Source organism: Cercospora beticola, chromosome 9 (assembly GCF_033473495.1).
Source record: "Cercospora beticola chromosome 9, complete sequence".
Classification (NCBI taxonomy): domain Eukaryota; kingdom Fungi; phylum Ascomycota; class Dothideomycetes; order Mycosphaerellales; family Mycosphaerellaceae; genus Cercospora; species Cercospora beticola.
In genome coordinates, this window is record NC_088943.1 from 1,418,784 (window position 1) to 1,431,929 (window position 13,146).

At 54.7% G+C, this 13,146-nt stretch overlaps 6 protein-coding genes across 6 annotated transcripts; 3 read left to right on the forward strand and 3 right to left on the reverse strand.

The window, feature by feature from the left end:
* Positions 1 to 68: 68 nt before the first annotated feature.
* RHO25_012775 (uncharacterized protein) lies at positions 69 to 1,163 on the forward strand (the record flags this gene model as incomplete). Its single annotated transcript, XM_065603586.1, has 2 exons — positions 69 to 911; positions 969 to 1,163. The coding sequence occupies 2 exons, from the start codon at positions 69 to 71 to the stop codon at positions 1,161 to 1,163; spliced, it is 1,038 nt and encodes a 345-aa protein (XP_065459658.1).
* Positions 1,164 to 1,545: 382 nt separating this feature from the next.
* Positions 1,546 to 2,234, reverse strand: RHO25_012776 (uncharacterized protein; the record flags this gene model as incomplete). The annotated part of the gene is made up of 2 exons (XM_023604074.2): positions 1,546 to 2,123; positions 2,192 to 2,234. The coding sequence occupies 2 exons, from the start codon at positions 2,232 to 2,234 to the stop codon at positions 1,546 to 1,548; spliced, it is 621 nt and encodes a 206-aa protein (XP_023449947.1).
* Positions 2,235 to 2,629: 395 nt separating this feature from the next.
* On the reverse strand, positions 2,630 to 4,120 carry RHO25_012777 (uncharacterized protein; the record flags this gene model as incomplete). The annotated part of the gene is made up of 3 exons (XM_023604075.2): positions 2,630 to 3,103; positions 3,159 to 3,543; positions 3,600 to 4,120. The coding sequence occupies 3 exons, from the start codon at positions 4,118 to 4,120 to the stop codon at positions 2,630 to 2,632; spliced, it is 1,380 nt and encodes a 459-aa protein (XP_023449948.1).
* Positions 4,121 to 4,601: 481 nt separating this feature from the next.
* RHO25_012778 (uncharacterized protein) lies at positions 4,602 to 7,129 on the reverse strand (the record flags this gene model as incomplete). The annotated part of the gene is made up of 2 exons (XM_023604076.1): positions 4,602 to 4,869; positions 4,983 to 7,129. 2 exons carry the CDS (start codon positions 7,127 to 7,129, stop codon positions 4,602 to 4,604), a joined length of 2,415 nt encoding a protein of 804 aa, XP_023450475.1.
* Positions 7,130 to 7,764: 635 nt separating this feature from the next.
* Positions 7,765 to 11,082, forward strand: RHO25_012779 (uncharacterized protein; the record flags this gene model as incomplete). Its single annotated transcript, XM_023604077.2, has 1 exon — positions 7,765 to 11,082. One exon carries the CDS (start codon positions 7,765 to 7,767, stop codon positions 11,080 to 11,082), a length of 3,318 nt encoding a protein of 1,105 aa, XP_023450474.1.
* Positions 11,083 to 11,545: 463 nt separating this feature from the next.
* RHO25_012780 (uncharacterized protein) lies at positions 11,546 to 12,704 on the forward strand (the record flags this gene model as incomplete). The annotated part of the gene is made up of 2 exons (XM_065603587.1): positions 11,546 to 11,653; positions 11,709 to 12,704. 2 exons carry the CDS (start codon positions 11,546 to 11,548, stop codon positions 12,702 to 12,704), a joined length of 1,104 nt encoding a protein of 367 aa, XP_065459659.1.
* Between the last annotated feature and the right edge of the window lie 442 nt (positions 12,705 to 13,146).

Sequence of the window (13,146 nt, forward strand, 5' to 3'; positions counted from 1 at the left end):
AGGCATTCAAGCTGAAAGATAAAGCAACTGCAGTCAGAAGTCGGGGCCCGTTGGTCATCAATCCAGCCATGCCCATCGACACTTCATTCGCTCTCAAACTACCCAAGATCGAACTACACGCTCATCTCACAGGCAGCATCAGTCCCGAATGTTTACGTGACATCTGGCTCAAATCAGAAACAAACCTCAAAGACCCATCTATTGCTTTACAACCAATTGGAAAACAACACCATGACATTACGACATTCTTCAAGATCTTTGACACGTATATTTACGATCTGGTAAATACTCCCCAAGCAGTGAAACTTTCCACGAAGAGTGTTTTACAAGCATTTCGAGAAGATGGGGTGAGATATCTAGAATTGCGAACCACGCCACGACGACATGAGAAGACGGGAATGGAAAGGGAAGAATATTTGGAAGGTGTTTTAGATGCTATTGAGACATTTGAGGGAAGGGATGATATGCCGACATATTTGATCCTGAGTATTGATCGACGCAATACTCTCGAACAAGCACTCCATGTTGTGGAATTTGCGGTGAAATATCGATCTCGTGGCGTAGTGGGCGTGGATCTTTGCGGGAATCCTACTGTGGGACCTGTTGAGCATTTGGCTCCTGCTTTTGAGGAAGCGAAAAGACATGGGTTGAAGGTTACGTTGCATTTTGCTGAAGTGCCGGCTTCGAGTACGGAGGAGGAGATGGAGATGTTGTTGGAGTGGAAACCTGATCGGATTGGACATGTGATTCATACGACGCCGGTGATTGAGGAGGAGATTGGACGACAGGGGGTGGGGTTGGAATTGTGTTTGAGTTGTAATGTGCTTGCGAAGATGTTGCCTGGAGAAGGAGGATATGTGGATCATCACTTTGGGAGGTGGAAGGGAAGGGGAAATCCTATTGCGTTATCGGTTAGTATCCATATTGCTTCGACAACAGATCCGTTTGAAGTGGCTGACAGAACATAGACAGACGATGTGGGAGTCTTTGGGAGTCCCCTCTCGAATGAATATCAGCTGGCGGCCCATCATTTTGATCTGAGCAAGACTGAAATAGTCGACCTCAGTCGAAGAGCTATCGATTCAATCTTTGCAGGAGAAGACGAGGAAGCTAGGCTTCATCGACTACTGGACGATTTCGTTAGCCGCGAATGTGGTGAGTGAAAACACTCTGGGAGTTTGAAAGATCACAACAGAATGGATTTCCTCGCTCGCAGCTTGAGTTGGCCAATTTGTGGCATTCGGGGTCTTGTGTTGGCACTCCGATGCCTTCACTCTGGACTTTCGACCAACCACAAATGGAACCTTGAAGACATTATGTATCGTGGCCTGGCGATGGACGTGCTCAGAAGGGGACAATTGGTCAATATGTGCGGACCTTACCCTCATGTAACTTCACATCCGGCTAGCCACGGCCATCATCGCTTTGAAATCGTGATTGTTGGAGGTGAGAAGGTCGATACACGATGTAGATCGCTGGTCATCATTGAACGATCTGGACTCTCGAGCTAGAGAGGCTTCAAAAATGTACTCTCGGGTATAGCATTTATTCAATGAAGCTCCCTTCATTCCATCCCCGTCTCTTCGCTCCCAACTCAACCGCTGCTGATCCCCAGTCTTCACCATGATTATGTCCCTTACCCGCAGCATCAATTCCAGCTCTTTCCAACCCTTGCTCTTCCGTTAACAACGTGAGCAGTCCAAAGATCACAGGCACACCAAGATCCAACTGGACCTTCATGAGGCCATGCGAAACAGCGTCAGAGATGTATTCAAAGTGCATAGTGCTCCCCTTGATCAATGCGCCAATGGCAATGATAGCATCAAAAGGCTCCTTGCTCGGCCCCTCTTTCTTGCCCTCTTTCGCTGTCTGTGTAAGATCGGTGGTGCTGCCGGCGAGGAGATCGGTCGCAGAGGCGAGAAGGCCTGTGGGTTGGGATTGAGAGGCTTGGAACATCTTCTGGACTGCGTAGGGCAGTTCGTAGGAGCCTGGGACGGTTTGGATGACAATGTTCTCTTGTCGGACACCGGCGGCTTTGAGCGACTTTAGGGTGCCCTGGAGAAGAGCGTCGATGATTTTTGTGTTCCAGCGGGCGTGGACGATGCCGATGCGCAAGTTCGCGCCTATGAGAGTCGTGCGTGGTCAGCTTCGTCATTGAGGTTGGAGGGGCTGCTTCATCAGAGCGACATACCATCGTACGTCTTGGCTTCGCCGGGTCCTTTGAGAGTGGTCATTGTTCACAATGGCAGTAGAGTAGATAGATGAGGGTAGTGTGAGATTTGACGTAGTGCAGGGAGGATATGCGAGCTCTCCGAAATCTGGATCTCGTCAATGGCGAGCACTGGCTGGATGCGGGGCTTGCTTGCGTCGCCAAGGCGAGGGGCGGACCAGGCCGGCGAGCATGTGGAACGACATGTCTGACGTATGAAGAACACTGGCGTCCTCCACATCTTTCCGATACAAGGCTCAAGGCCAGTGGAAGATTGGTTTGCGAACGAGGTGCTGTACAGAGCAGACATACGGAAAAGCGATGGAACTTTCGACGTTCGTCTGGCATGCAACGCTAAGTAATTCTAGTCTCGGTTCGCTGTCGGGCGCAAGAGTTCATGACGAGCTTCCTCACATGAGTTCACGCAGTGCCACTCGACTTCACCTGCAGCTCCTCATCGACTGCTGCTTCGAGAGCGGTGACCGCATCATCAAGGGAGTACGTGCTGCACCATGTGTACATTGCCAGGCCATGTATAGGTAAACGACGCAGTCTCCGTCCACTGAACCCCTCGCACTTCCGAGCTATGGTCCACAATCGTCGACAAGCTGCTTCCGGCTGCTCATAATACTCAATCTTCATCTGCTCCAACGTTGCAATCGAGGGCTTTTCGGGCTTGGTCGTGCTCCCGTCCTCGGGAGAGGTTTGCGTACGCTGCTGCGGAGTCTCAGCTGGGGAATCAGCTTCTTTTGGCGATACTGGGTGTGCAGTTCCATCTGGTGCTGCGTCCGCGACAAGCGCGTTCAAGCAGGACCGGAAGATGTTGTAAATCGCTGACTGAGACGGGCTAGGCACGAACTGCTTGATATCGACTCGATCGAGAAATGCTGGATCCTGGTCGCAGCCATCAGTATTACTCGTGGTACCAGAAAGACGCATCGTCACTCACAATCGCACCAAGAAGATTGCTCGTGCACAGCACGACAATGTTGGGCAGCGCTCTGAGACGATCAAGCGCAGTGAGTAATTGGTTGGTCGCCCGAACTCCGTCGCTACACTCGCCACCAGCATTGGCCTTTTCTCGCGAGCCGGCAATGGTCTCAATTTCGTCAATGACAACACAAACCAGCGTCGTAGAAGATTGTGCCATGCCGTGGATCTTGTCGAACAGTGAAGTGATAAGCTTGCCACTTTCGCCAAAGTACTTGGAGAGCATCGCTGTCGTGTTGACTTCCATGAGTACGGCCTGAGAAAACATACCCGAGAGTCGGATGCTGAGCTTCTGCGCCAGTGCGCGGCACAGAGTACTCTTGCCGCTACCTGGAGGCCCATGACTGCATTACAGATCAGACCGTGTTCGGGCTTGAGATTGATGACAGCCTTCACTTACAGCAGACAGAGCCGATTCCAATTGAACAAGCTCAGATTGAGCCCAGGCTGCTTCATCACAACCAACATCCGGCAGAGGTAGCGTAGCAGCTGCGAAGGAAGACGATCACCATAAATCAGCGAGCTCCACTCATCTTTCAGAGCCACATGAGGCAGAGGCAGAATGCGTGTCTGCGAGACCTCATCTTCAGCTGCAAACTGGCTGATTCTGCGACGTGGTCGAGCTTCTTCGAAGGCTCGGAGTGTGTAGATGACGACGTCTAGTTGGACCTCATTCAGGACGTAACAGTTTCCTTCTTGCGGCGGACCAGTGTAGTCTGCGACGTCTATTCGGGCGATCAGGTGCGCGTGTGCGATGTCTTCGTATCCGGAAATTTCTTGGTCAAGCTTCAAGCCCCAGTATTGTTTGTGCAAGAACTGCGTGATGGCTGTTCGGATGTCTTTCAGTGCCTGAGCCGAGACAGCGCTGGTCATGAGAACCTCAATGTGTAAAGTCGGGCTCAAGAGCCCCATGCTTGCCATTCTGCCGTCGACGACACTTCGTGCTGTGGTGTTCTCTTGAAGGTAGGGCGGAAGTTGAAGAGTGACTTGATGTTAAATTTGGTCCAGGCTGCAGACTTCCCCATGGCGCCTTCCTCGCCACCTCATGATCGCGTAAAGAAGGAATGCGCGCGCTCACCTGCGCCGCAAAGGCTCTGACAGATCTGCTTGCGTGTGAAAGCACGGCTTGCGACCGCAGATAGTGAGTATTTCTTTCTCGCACGTGGACGATGTGGCCACCCGCTCACTGCAATGCTACAACCGCCTCGTGCTAAACACCTCAAATCGCGATCGAAAAATAATCCATCCCATGCATCAATACGAAACGGCAGGCTCGAAGCCTTTGACCCTTCAGAACAGAACGCCAGCATGCCTCGTCTCATCATCCTTCATCCAACGCCTGTACACTGCCCATATTCAATTGCATGGCAGACTCAAGCTCCGACACAGAGTGCAAACCGCATCATATATCGCCCTCCGCAATGATGGCGCCGAAGTCTTTCCGCACCGTCAAGTCGGTCCAGTCATCCACGTTCTCAATTACCAGCCCCTTTTCGTTTGCGAGATGCAACAGACAAATGAAACCATATGATGTGCTGATGTCGCTCATTTGTTGCTTTGGATAAACATGTTGCAGGTTGTTCATGATGTCTGTGAACCGCAGCGTCGACTTGTCGTCAAAGGAAAGAGCTGGAATGGATGGTCGTGCGGCTGGAGTTTGCGGCGCTGGCCTAGAAAAGATGGTCAGTATCACAAATCGTGAAGCGGTGGTTCCCCGAGCCACAGAGGAAATAACATCAGGGTGCCTCCAATGCTCAAGGTTCCCGGGAAGAGATGTACTGACCTTTGTTCGAAGCCAATTCCCCGCCACATTTCTTCCTTTAGTCGCCTCACATCGACCTTCTTCGCCACACGAGCATACTGTACATATTCAGGTCGAGACCGCCGTGACTGGGCCACAAGATTGGCACCAAAAGCGTCTCCGCTGGCGCCTCCCTCGGTCGGCCCAGCGACGCTGTCAATGCCAGCACCAATTGGACCTGCAGCGTCATCTGCGCCAGGAGAAAAGTGCTCTCGAGCATCTGCGAAGTCATCGTCGTCGTCATCCATTGGCCCGCCAGCCATTGGCAGTCCATCGTCCTGGAAGAAGTTGGCATCGTAGTCGCCCTGTACAACATCGTCCGAGTCCATTGGATGAGGACGTTGCGCGTCTTCCGCCCCATGCGCCGCCCAATACGCCTCATCTACCTCTCCAGCTCCTTGAGGACCGGATCTTCGTGCTCCCATTTTAGCCTTGGGTTTCAAGAACAGTTTGAGGAGGTCCTTTGAGTTGAAATGTTTGTCGTCCGGAAGCAGATTTCGATCCTTGCTCTTCCATTCCTTCTTCGGCAACGATATACTGCTGTTGTTTGGCGCACTCGTGTACAGCAAATTCGCCAAGTCTTGTGACATTGGCGCCGCAAAGTCGATCTCGAACGGCTCTTTCTCCTTGCGCGTTCGTGTAGGCTTGACCGTATTGGCCTCTTTTATGCGTGCGATTTTCCAGTGCTCAGGTCCGGCCCAATTCTTTTGCAGCGCGTTGTCGAAGTAATTCAAGATATTTTCTTGATCGTGCGGCCGATGCTGGAGCGTCACTCCGTACGTGTTGCTGCTCGTATCAAACACGCCCACTTCTGCGGCGGGATCATCTCCAGCGTCTGGGCCAGTTGAAGCGTCATATACGCGCATTTGAGGCTGTAGTGCAGCGTCTCGTGCCCACGCTTCGCCGCCTTCACCGAATCCAACATCTGCGGGCATATCGAATCCCATAGGGCCTTCGTCATCGTCGTCGCCAAAAGCTGCGATCTGCTCATTCGAGTCCGCGCCTTGGTCCTCGCTGCTGGTCTCAGGATGCTCGTCTCGCCAGTTCTCCGGTGCTTTAAGGAAGGGCAGATCGAGCGATCCATCGCCGCCCGCCCCGAGCTCGAATGTTTTGAGCGATGGGCAAATATCTTGCGTGTCCAGTGCAGTCAGATCGGGGAAGAATCGTGCGCCCAAGGCAGTAACGTCCACAATACCGTCTTCGTGTTCCTGTATTTGTGCTTCGATCGTCGACTTGTCCTCGTTGTCGCCCTCAGGCTCCATGCTATCCCTTCGAGTGTCGTCCGTATCCGCATCCTGCGCATCATCACTGCTGTCAAACACAATCCGTCCTGTGCTGTCGATTGACAAATGATTCATGAGAAGGCCTTTCGCACCACCCTCATCAAAGTCTGCCGCAGCCTTTTTGAACAATGGGTCCACAGAAAATTCCAACTCCATCTTCTTGAGCTTCAGCGTATCCAATGAAGTCGCAAGAGTGGCCTCAGCAGATCGTTGCGCCTTCTTCTTGCCCTTTTTCTTCGTCCCATCCTCGTTCTCATCGTCCTCGTCCTCCTCGGCACCATCCTCCACTTCTCCGCCCTTCCGCTTCTTGTTGCCGCTGTCTGCCAATCCGCTCAGCAGCTTTCCGGTCTCTGTGGCCACACTATCCACTCGGCTTGTGTAGATCTTGACACACCCGTCCAGGGTGCAACTCGCCTTCTGGAAATTCACGCCGTTGCCCTCTTTCAGTAGGCTCATGTCGTGGAAGTAATCGATCAGGGCGAAGTCCCACGAATTGTTCGCGTTGATCTTGTTGTCGGTCGCCATCTTCATCCACGTCTCGAAATTGGCCAGAATGGGCACCCGCTTCATCGGCGTTACATGGTCTCCTCGCGCTGCATATGGGTCATCGTCGTCGCCGGCGGGCGTCGCGGGATCTCCTTCGCCTCTCCCCAGCGACTTCCGCTTGCGCTGGGGCGTAGTCGCGGCGGCTTTGAGGGACGACATCTGGCGCGAATGCAAGGCTTTGCGGTTCTGCAGGCGCTGGGCCTTCTCCTCGTCGTCGTCGTTGAGCGGAATCAGCACTCCCTTCACGGGCGACGGGGCGTAGCTGGCCGAGGCGCCGCCAGTCGCGCGCACACGAGGCATGGTGGAGGAGGAAGGGAGCGGTGGTCGTATCGTGCAGCAGAATGGATGCGACTCGCTACGTCGGCTCAACACCGCGTCCTACACACAATCATGCAGGGGTCGTGCTTCTGCGACGTGCGTGTTTACAACTTTACGTCCGTGTAAACAAAACGGCGAAGGGTCCGGTCGCCAAGGTCGGCACCTGTCGTGTCGTGCCACTGCAGACGATTCTCCGGATGTGAGACGAGCGCGCCGCGGAGCAGAACTGCCGGCAGCGACGACAGCACTTCCTCACCGCACGCTCTCACCGCCGTCACCATGCGCACCGCTCTGGCCAGCGGAAATGTGCGGCGCGACGCGAGACAGCCCACGCGTGGCGGCGCGTGCCTGAGGGATGCCTGAATCGAAGATCTGCCACGTCGGCGAGCACTGATGACGCCGTGGGTGGCGGTGCACTTATCTTGCTTGCTGGCTCACTTCCATCGACCGTCCCGGAGGGCACCACTCGCCAGCTCTGCGGTCTCTGTACTGCGCCCGCACTGCGCCGAACCCTCGACACCCGCGATGCGCAGTAGTCGCCTCGACGCCTCTCGCGCCCCTCTTTATTGCTATCGCCTCCCCTGTCGACCGTCCGAGCGGAAGATGCGTCCTCCATCATGGCGAAACCTGCCCGCGAACACCACAAGCCTCGTCCGCCCACACGCCTAGCCTCGCGGCCGAAATACCGCGCTGCTCGCGCTTTCTACATCTTCCTCTGCATCGCGACCTGCTTGGCCGCCTACTCCCTCTTCTCCCATTCCTATGGACCATCTGCCGGATATCGAGAGCGAGCGCTGTACACCCGCAATGTCGAAACCCCGCTCAAGCCTCTGAGCAGCGACGAGGAGTGCCGACTGGTGCACACCGCAGTGGACCAATGTGCCTACATTCGCGCCCACTGCCCTGCCGATGAGGGTGGTTTCACCGCCTACCTGGAGCTGTACTTCTGCCGACTGCACAACGCGAAGCCCGTGGCCTTCCTGGTCCTGGTCTCATGGCTGGGCGTCCTCTTCTCCACCATCGGCATCGCCGCCAGCGATTTCTTCTGCATAGACCTCAGCACTATCTCAGGAATCCTCGGCATGAGTGAGAGCGTGGCCGGCGTAACGTTTTTGGCCTTTGGCAACGGCAGCCCCGATGTCTTTTCGACCTTCGCTGCCATGAGCACCGACAGCGGGAGTCTGGCTGTCGGCGAGCTCTTTGGAGCTGCAGGCTTTATTACCGCCGTCGTGGCGGGCTCGATGGCCCTCATCAGACCATTTCATGTGGCTCGAAAGAGCTTCATACGCGACGTGGGATTCTTCACCGTGGCCGCTGCATTCAGCATGGTGTTTTTGTGGGATGGGAGACTCCACTTCTGGGAGTGTGCGTCTATGGTGGTGTACTACATTTTCTATGTGGCATTCGTCGTGGGCTGGCACTGGTGGTTGGGGCGCAAGAAGCAAAGAAGAGAAAAGGAAGCCGCGGTGCGAAGCCATTTCGTACCTGTGGAGGACGAGCTGGACAATGAGTATGAAGAATATCGTGATGATCCAGACGAAGCTCCGGATTCGAGCAGGCCTAGCATTTCTAGAGGTGCGTCGCGCGAGGATTGGGCCGCGCTCGAGGCGGGTTCATCACGACGTGCGGACGACGGAGACGAGGATGTAGAGGAAGAAGAGCGAGATAAGTGGATGAGCGAGTTGGCAAGCAACATGCGCTTGACGAGGCCGACCCGCTCCAGGAGGAACACCGTCACACCAGTGCGGCCGTCACTTGTGGGCGCTCTGGAATTCCAATCAGTACTCAAGTCGCTGCAAAAATCTCGCAATATACAGACGATCCCTCTGGACTCGCGCAGATACTCCGACGATCCAACATTCACCACTGCTCAGCAGCAGGAGCAGTTATCATCGACCTCTGACCCCGCAGCTCGGCCGCCATACGAAATTTTGGTGACGACGGAGGACGACGAACCTCATGCAGTACAGCCCCATATCGAACAGCGTGAATTGGAGGTGCCACATTCGGCGCCAGCTGGGCGTACCAGAGCAGTGTCCGCAAATGATGCAGCAGCCTTACGTGTCAACCCCGACTTGCAGAAATTGAGTCCGATACCATCGTCAGAGAATCTTGCGCATCTGGACAGATCTATGCACAAGAAAACGAACAGTCTCACCGTGCCGTCTGTGGACGGCGCCCACGCACCGGCGTCTCCACTGCTCCAAATCGAGCCGGCTTCTCCACGAGGAGATGCTCCCGTACAGCGTCAACGATCGAAGACCGACGTCCGACCATCGCCCGCGCTCTTGACGCCAGAAGACGCCAGAGGACGACCCAGCGCTAATAGCGATTATTTCTACAGCTCCGCCAGGCAAGATCGCAGCTCCTCTGCCGAAGATCGGTCACAGCCAGCACGTGTGCCCAGCGCTAGAACACTGCTCAAGATCATCATACCTGGCAAAGATAGATCTCCAGGCTCTTCGCGAAGCACATCTCCGTTCCCGGCGTACCGAGACTTCCCATCACCGTCAGTGACTGGCAGCGATCGGTCTCCATTGAGCACCCGAGCGCCAAGCATGTTCTCTGCTGCGCCACAGCTATCCAGCATCGTTTCGCCAGAGTCCATTGCTGCAGATGAGAGTGCAGAACAAGAACGGCCCCGTCGCCCAGATAGGCTTGCGAGAATATGGCCGTACAGTGTGTTGCCTCCTCCCGGGGTCATGATTCAAGCTCTATTCCCGACTATCTATCATTGGGGCGAGAAGACATGGTACGGGAAATGCCTCGGTGCTGTTGCCGCGCCGAGTGTGTTTCTCTTGACCATCACCCTGCCAGTGGTAGAGAACGAGAAGGAATCCGAGACCAGCGGGTCAATCTCGGAGCATCCTCACAAAGACATGAGCTGGGACTCAACGCGTTCGAGAAGCAATACCGCACTGCTCACGCCAACCTCAGGAGGGATACAAGGGCTGACTCCAGAATGGATGCATGATCCAGAAACGCCTCATCCGCATGGTGTTGAAACGCAGGGCGTCACCGGACATGGATCGTCGGCCAGTGCTGCGGTCCACGCAGAGCAATCGTATCACACCAAGTCAGGTGCGATTTCTTCACATCACGGCTCTATCGTTGCAGAACCACGAACATTGGATAACACGCAGCCTGGCGATCTTGAAAGTGCCCCAGAGCTGTGGAATCGCTGGTTGACGCTGATACAACTCTTCACGGCTCCGATTATGATCGTACTCTCGATTTACATCCAGGCGCCAGATGGTCTGCCAACTTCATGGCTTGTCAGAGCCATTCTCATCTGCCTACTCGTATCATTGGTGCTGCTCGTGCCAATACTGTTGACCACGACACCATACCATCTACCGGAACCATATAGGATAATATTGTCCCTCGCTGGATTTGTCGTCGCCATCGCCTGGATATCAGCGATCGCCGCACAAGTGGTGGGGGCGCTCAAGGCCTTGGCTGTCATCCTGAACATGTCGCACGCGATCATGGGCCTTACGATCTTCGCAGTGGGCAATTCTTTGGGAGACCTCGTTGCTGACGTGACGGTGGCGAAGCTTGGATACCCTGTCATGGCTCTATCTGCCTGCTTCGGCGGTCCCATGCTCAACATCCTCCTTGGTATAGGATTGAGCGGATCGTATATCTTGATCAAAGGCGCAGAAAGACGACATGAGAAGCACCCTGGCAAACATCTCAAGTTTCATTCATATCACATGGAAGTCAGCAAAACACTCATCGTCAGCGGCATCACATTGTTGCTCACACTGGTGGGACTATTGATCGCAGTACCGCTCAACAAGTGGGTTCTGAGCAGGAAGATCGGTTGGTGCTTGATCGCGCTATGGACCGTGAGCACAATATTTAACGTCGTCATTGAAGTGACGGGAATCCTTGGGGGCGCAGAGAGCATTTTTCACATTGGACATAGCTGAGTCTATGCGGCAACACATGAGCAGGATGCATTGAGCAGAGCACGGAGGTTCACACTGGTGAGCACGCGCCGTGATGATAAGCAGACACACGGCATGTAAGTGATGACTGAAAGGTGTAGATATCAGACAGACTCCAGACAGTACTTGGATTGCACAATAGCATTTGTTGACAAATTTTCAGCACTTGATCAAGCCTAGGTGTTCAGTCCACCACCTACAACTTGGGATCTACGCCCGTGCGTCGTGGTAGACTCTCCATGCCTCTGGCTTTGGCGTCTGGTTATGGTTCACCAGGCTCGCGTGGCCAGGGAGCGCGTGCGACCAATTTCCCACGCGTCGTGCACTTGGTCCTCGACTCTCGTGCTTCACAACATTCACAAATGGTACGAGAGCCTTCGTCAGTATGAGGGGCGACGTCCGGGTTGGAATACCTGTTGTGTATCGAAACGATTCTTCCGCAGCAATGCATGCTGCTGCCCACGGGTTTGTTCAGCATGTGAGACGCAAGGCGCCAGAACGCCGACAACAGCGCGACGCCCTTAGGAGGTCGCGATCGGAGCGCAAATGGAAAGTATTGTCAGTTTGGAGCCTATGCCGAGCCTGGGCTAATGCCTTGTTGCAGGAAGGAGCGAGCCAAGATCGTGTCTGGTCTACAGACGCCACCTAGCTCTCCGCCAGATGAATCAACGCGAGCTTCTTGCAGTACGACGTGTCAGAGCGATATTGCCGTCGACACTGCAGCAGCTGTCACCTACACGCGCCCGAAAGGTTCTGGACGACGTGAGGATCCGATCTTACTAGATCTAGAGGACGACATCTCCGATGACGCCTCTGGGGACGAACCTCCAGTCCAAGGCCTTGTGACGCGCACGAGGTCCGCAGAACATTCAATCAAAAGAGCAAGAGTAGGATACCAGCAGCGTCCGGAATGCCCGGACGATATGTGTGCGGAGTTCCAGTTTGTTGTACGCACATTCAACTCTATATACGATGATCTGCTCGAAATAGGCTACGTGCTGCCAAATGTCTTGGACATGGATGTCTTGAGGGAACTGGCGAACGGGCCTGTCACTGCCGTCGCTCCAGCCCTAGAAGCGCCATACGGAATAGAGCAGCGGGGTTGCAAGCCAAGTGGTTCTCAGCATCGACCGCCATGTACAAGTTTGGCAAAGCGCAACTTGAGCAGCAAGCCGCCGGTGAAGAAGGCTGAGGTTGCTCGCGATCCGCCGATGAGGCCAGCAGCAAAAGCTCAGTCGCGCGAGACGTGCGGCGAGCCTGCGCGGCACCGTGCATGCAAGCCTCCTGTGCGAGACCTTACGGTGAGAGAGGACCACCGTCTCTCAGGTGATGTCCAAGGCGGCTGCTCGTCACGACTTCGAGACGAGGCCGGTGTAGGCCAGAGAGCGCAAGGCCAGACACGCTCCAAGTTGGTCTGCTGGACTGCTGAAGAAGACCATGAACTCATGCTGGGAATGCACGACGGGCTCAATGCCCCCGAGATCCGTCGGCGACACGACTTGGGTCATCGCTCCGAGTCTGCAATTCGATCACGTCGGATGATGTTGAAGAGAAAGTATTCGGAAATGTTTGACGATGACGAACAGCTTGAGAGATTGGAATAGTCTGCGCGCAGCATCGGCGTGGCACAGTCCTGAAGTCAATGGGTGTACCCCGCCGTGGTCAGACCATTCCACATGCTTGTGGAAAGTTTCTTACGCCTCGCTACCCTGTAGCTGCAAAAAGGACCATATTCCATCATTGCTGTGGAACAGCTCTTCGAAGTGCCGATAGCACGACCAAAACGACCTGATTACAATTGACTGCCTCTTCACATGACAGGCGGAAGAACGCGCGATCAATCACATCACAAAATGAGACACGTCCCCTGATATGCCAATGCGCGTAACCGGCATAGGCCGGCGATTGACACTTCCCCCACCAAGGAGCATTCACTCTTTCCTGGTCTTGTGACTGACTGTCAGCGGGCACCTGCACCCCGGCGCCCCACTAAGCTTCGGTCAGTGAGGCAGGCACGTTCTAGTGCTTGCGACTTGTTTGCTGGCC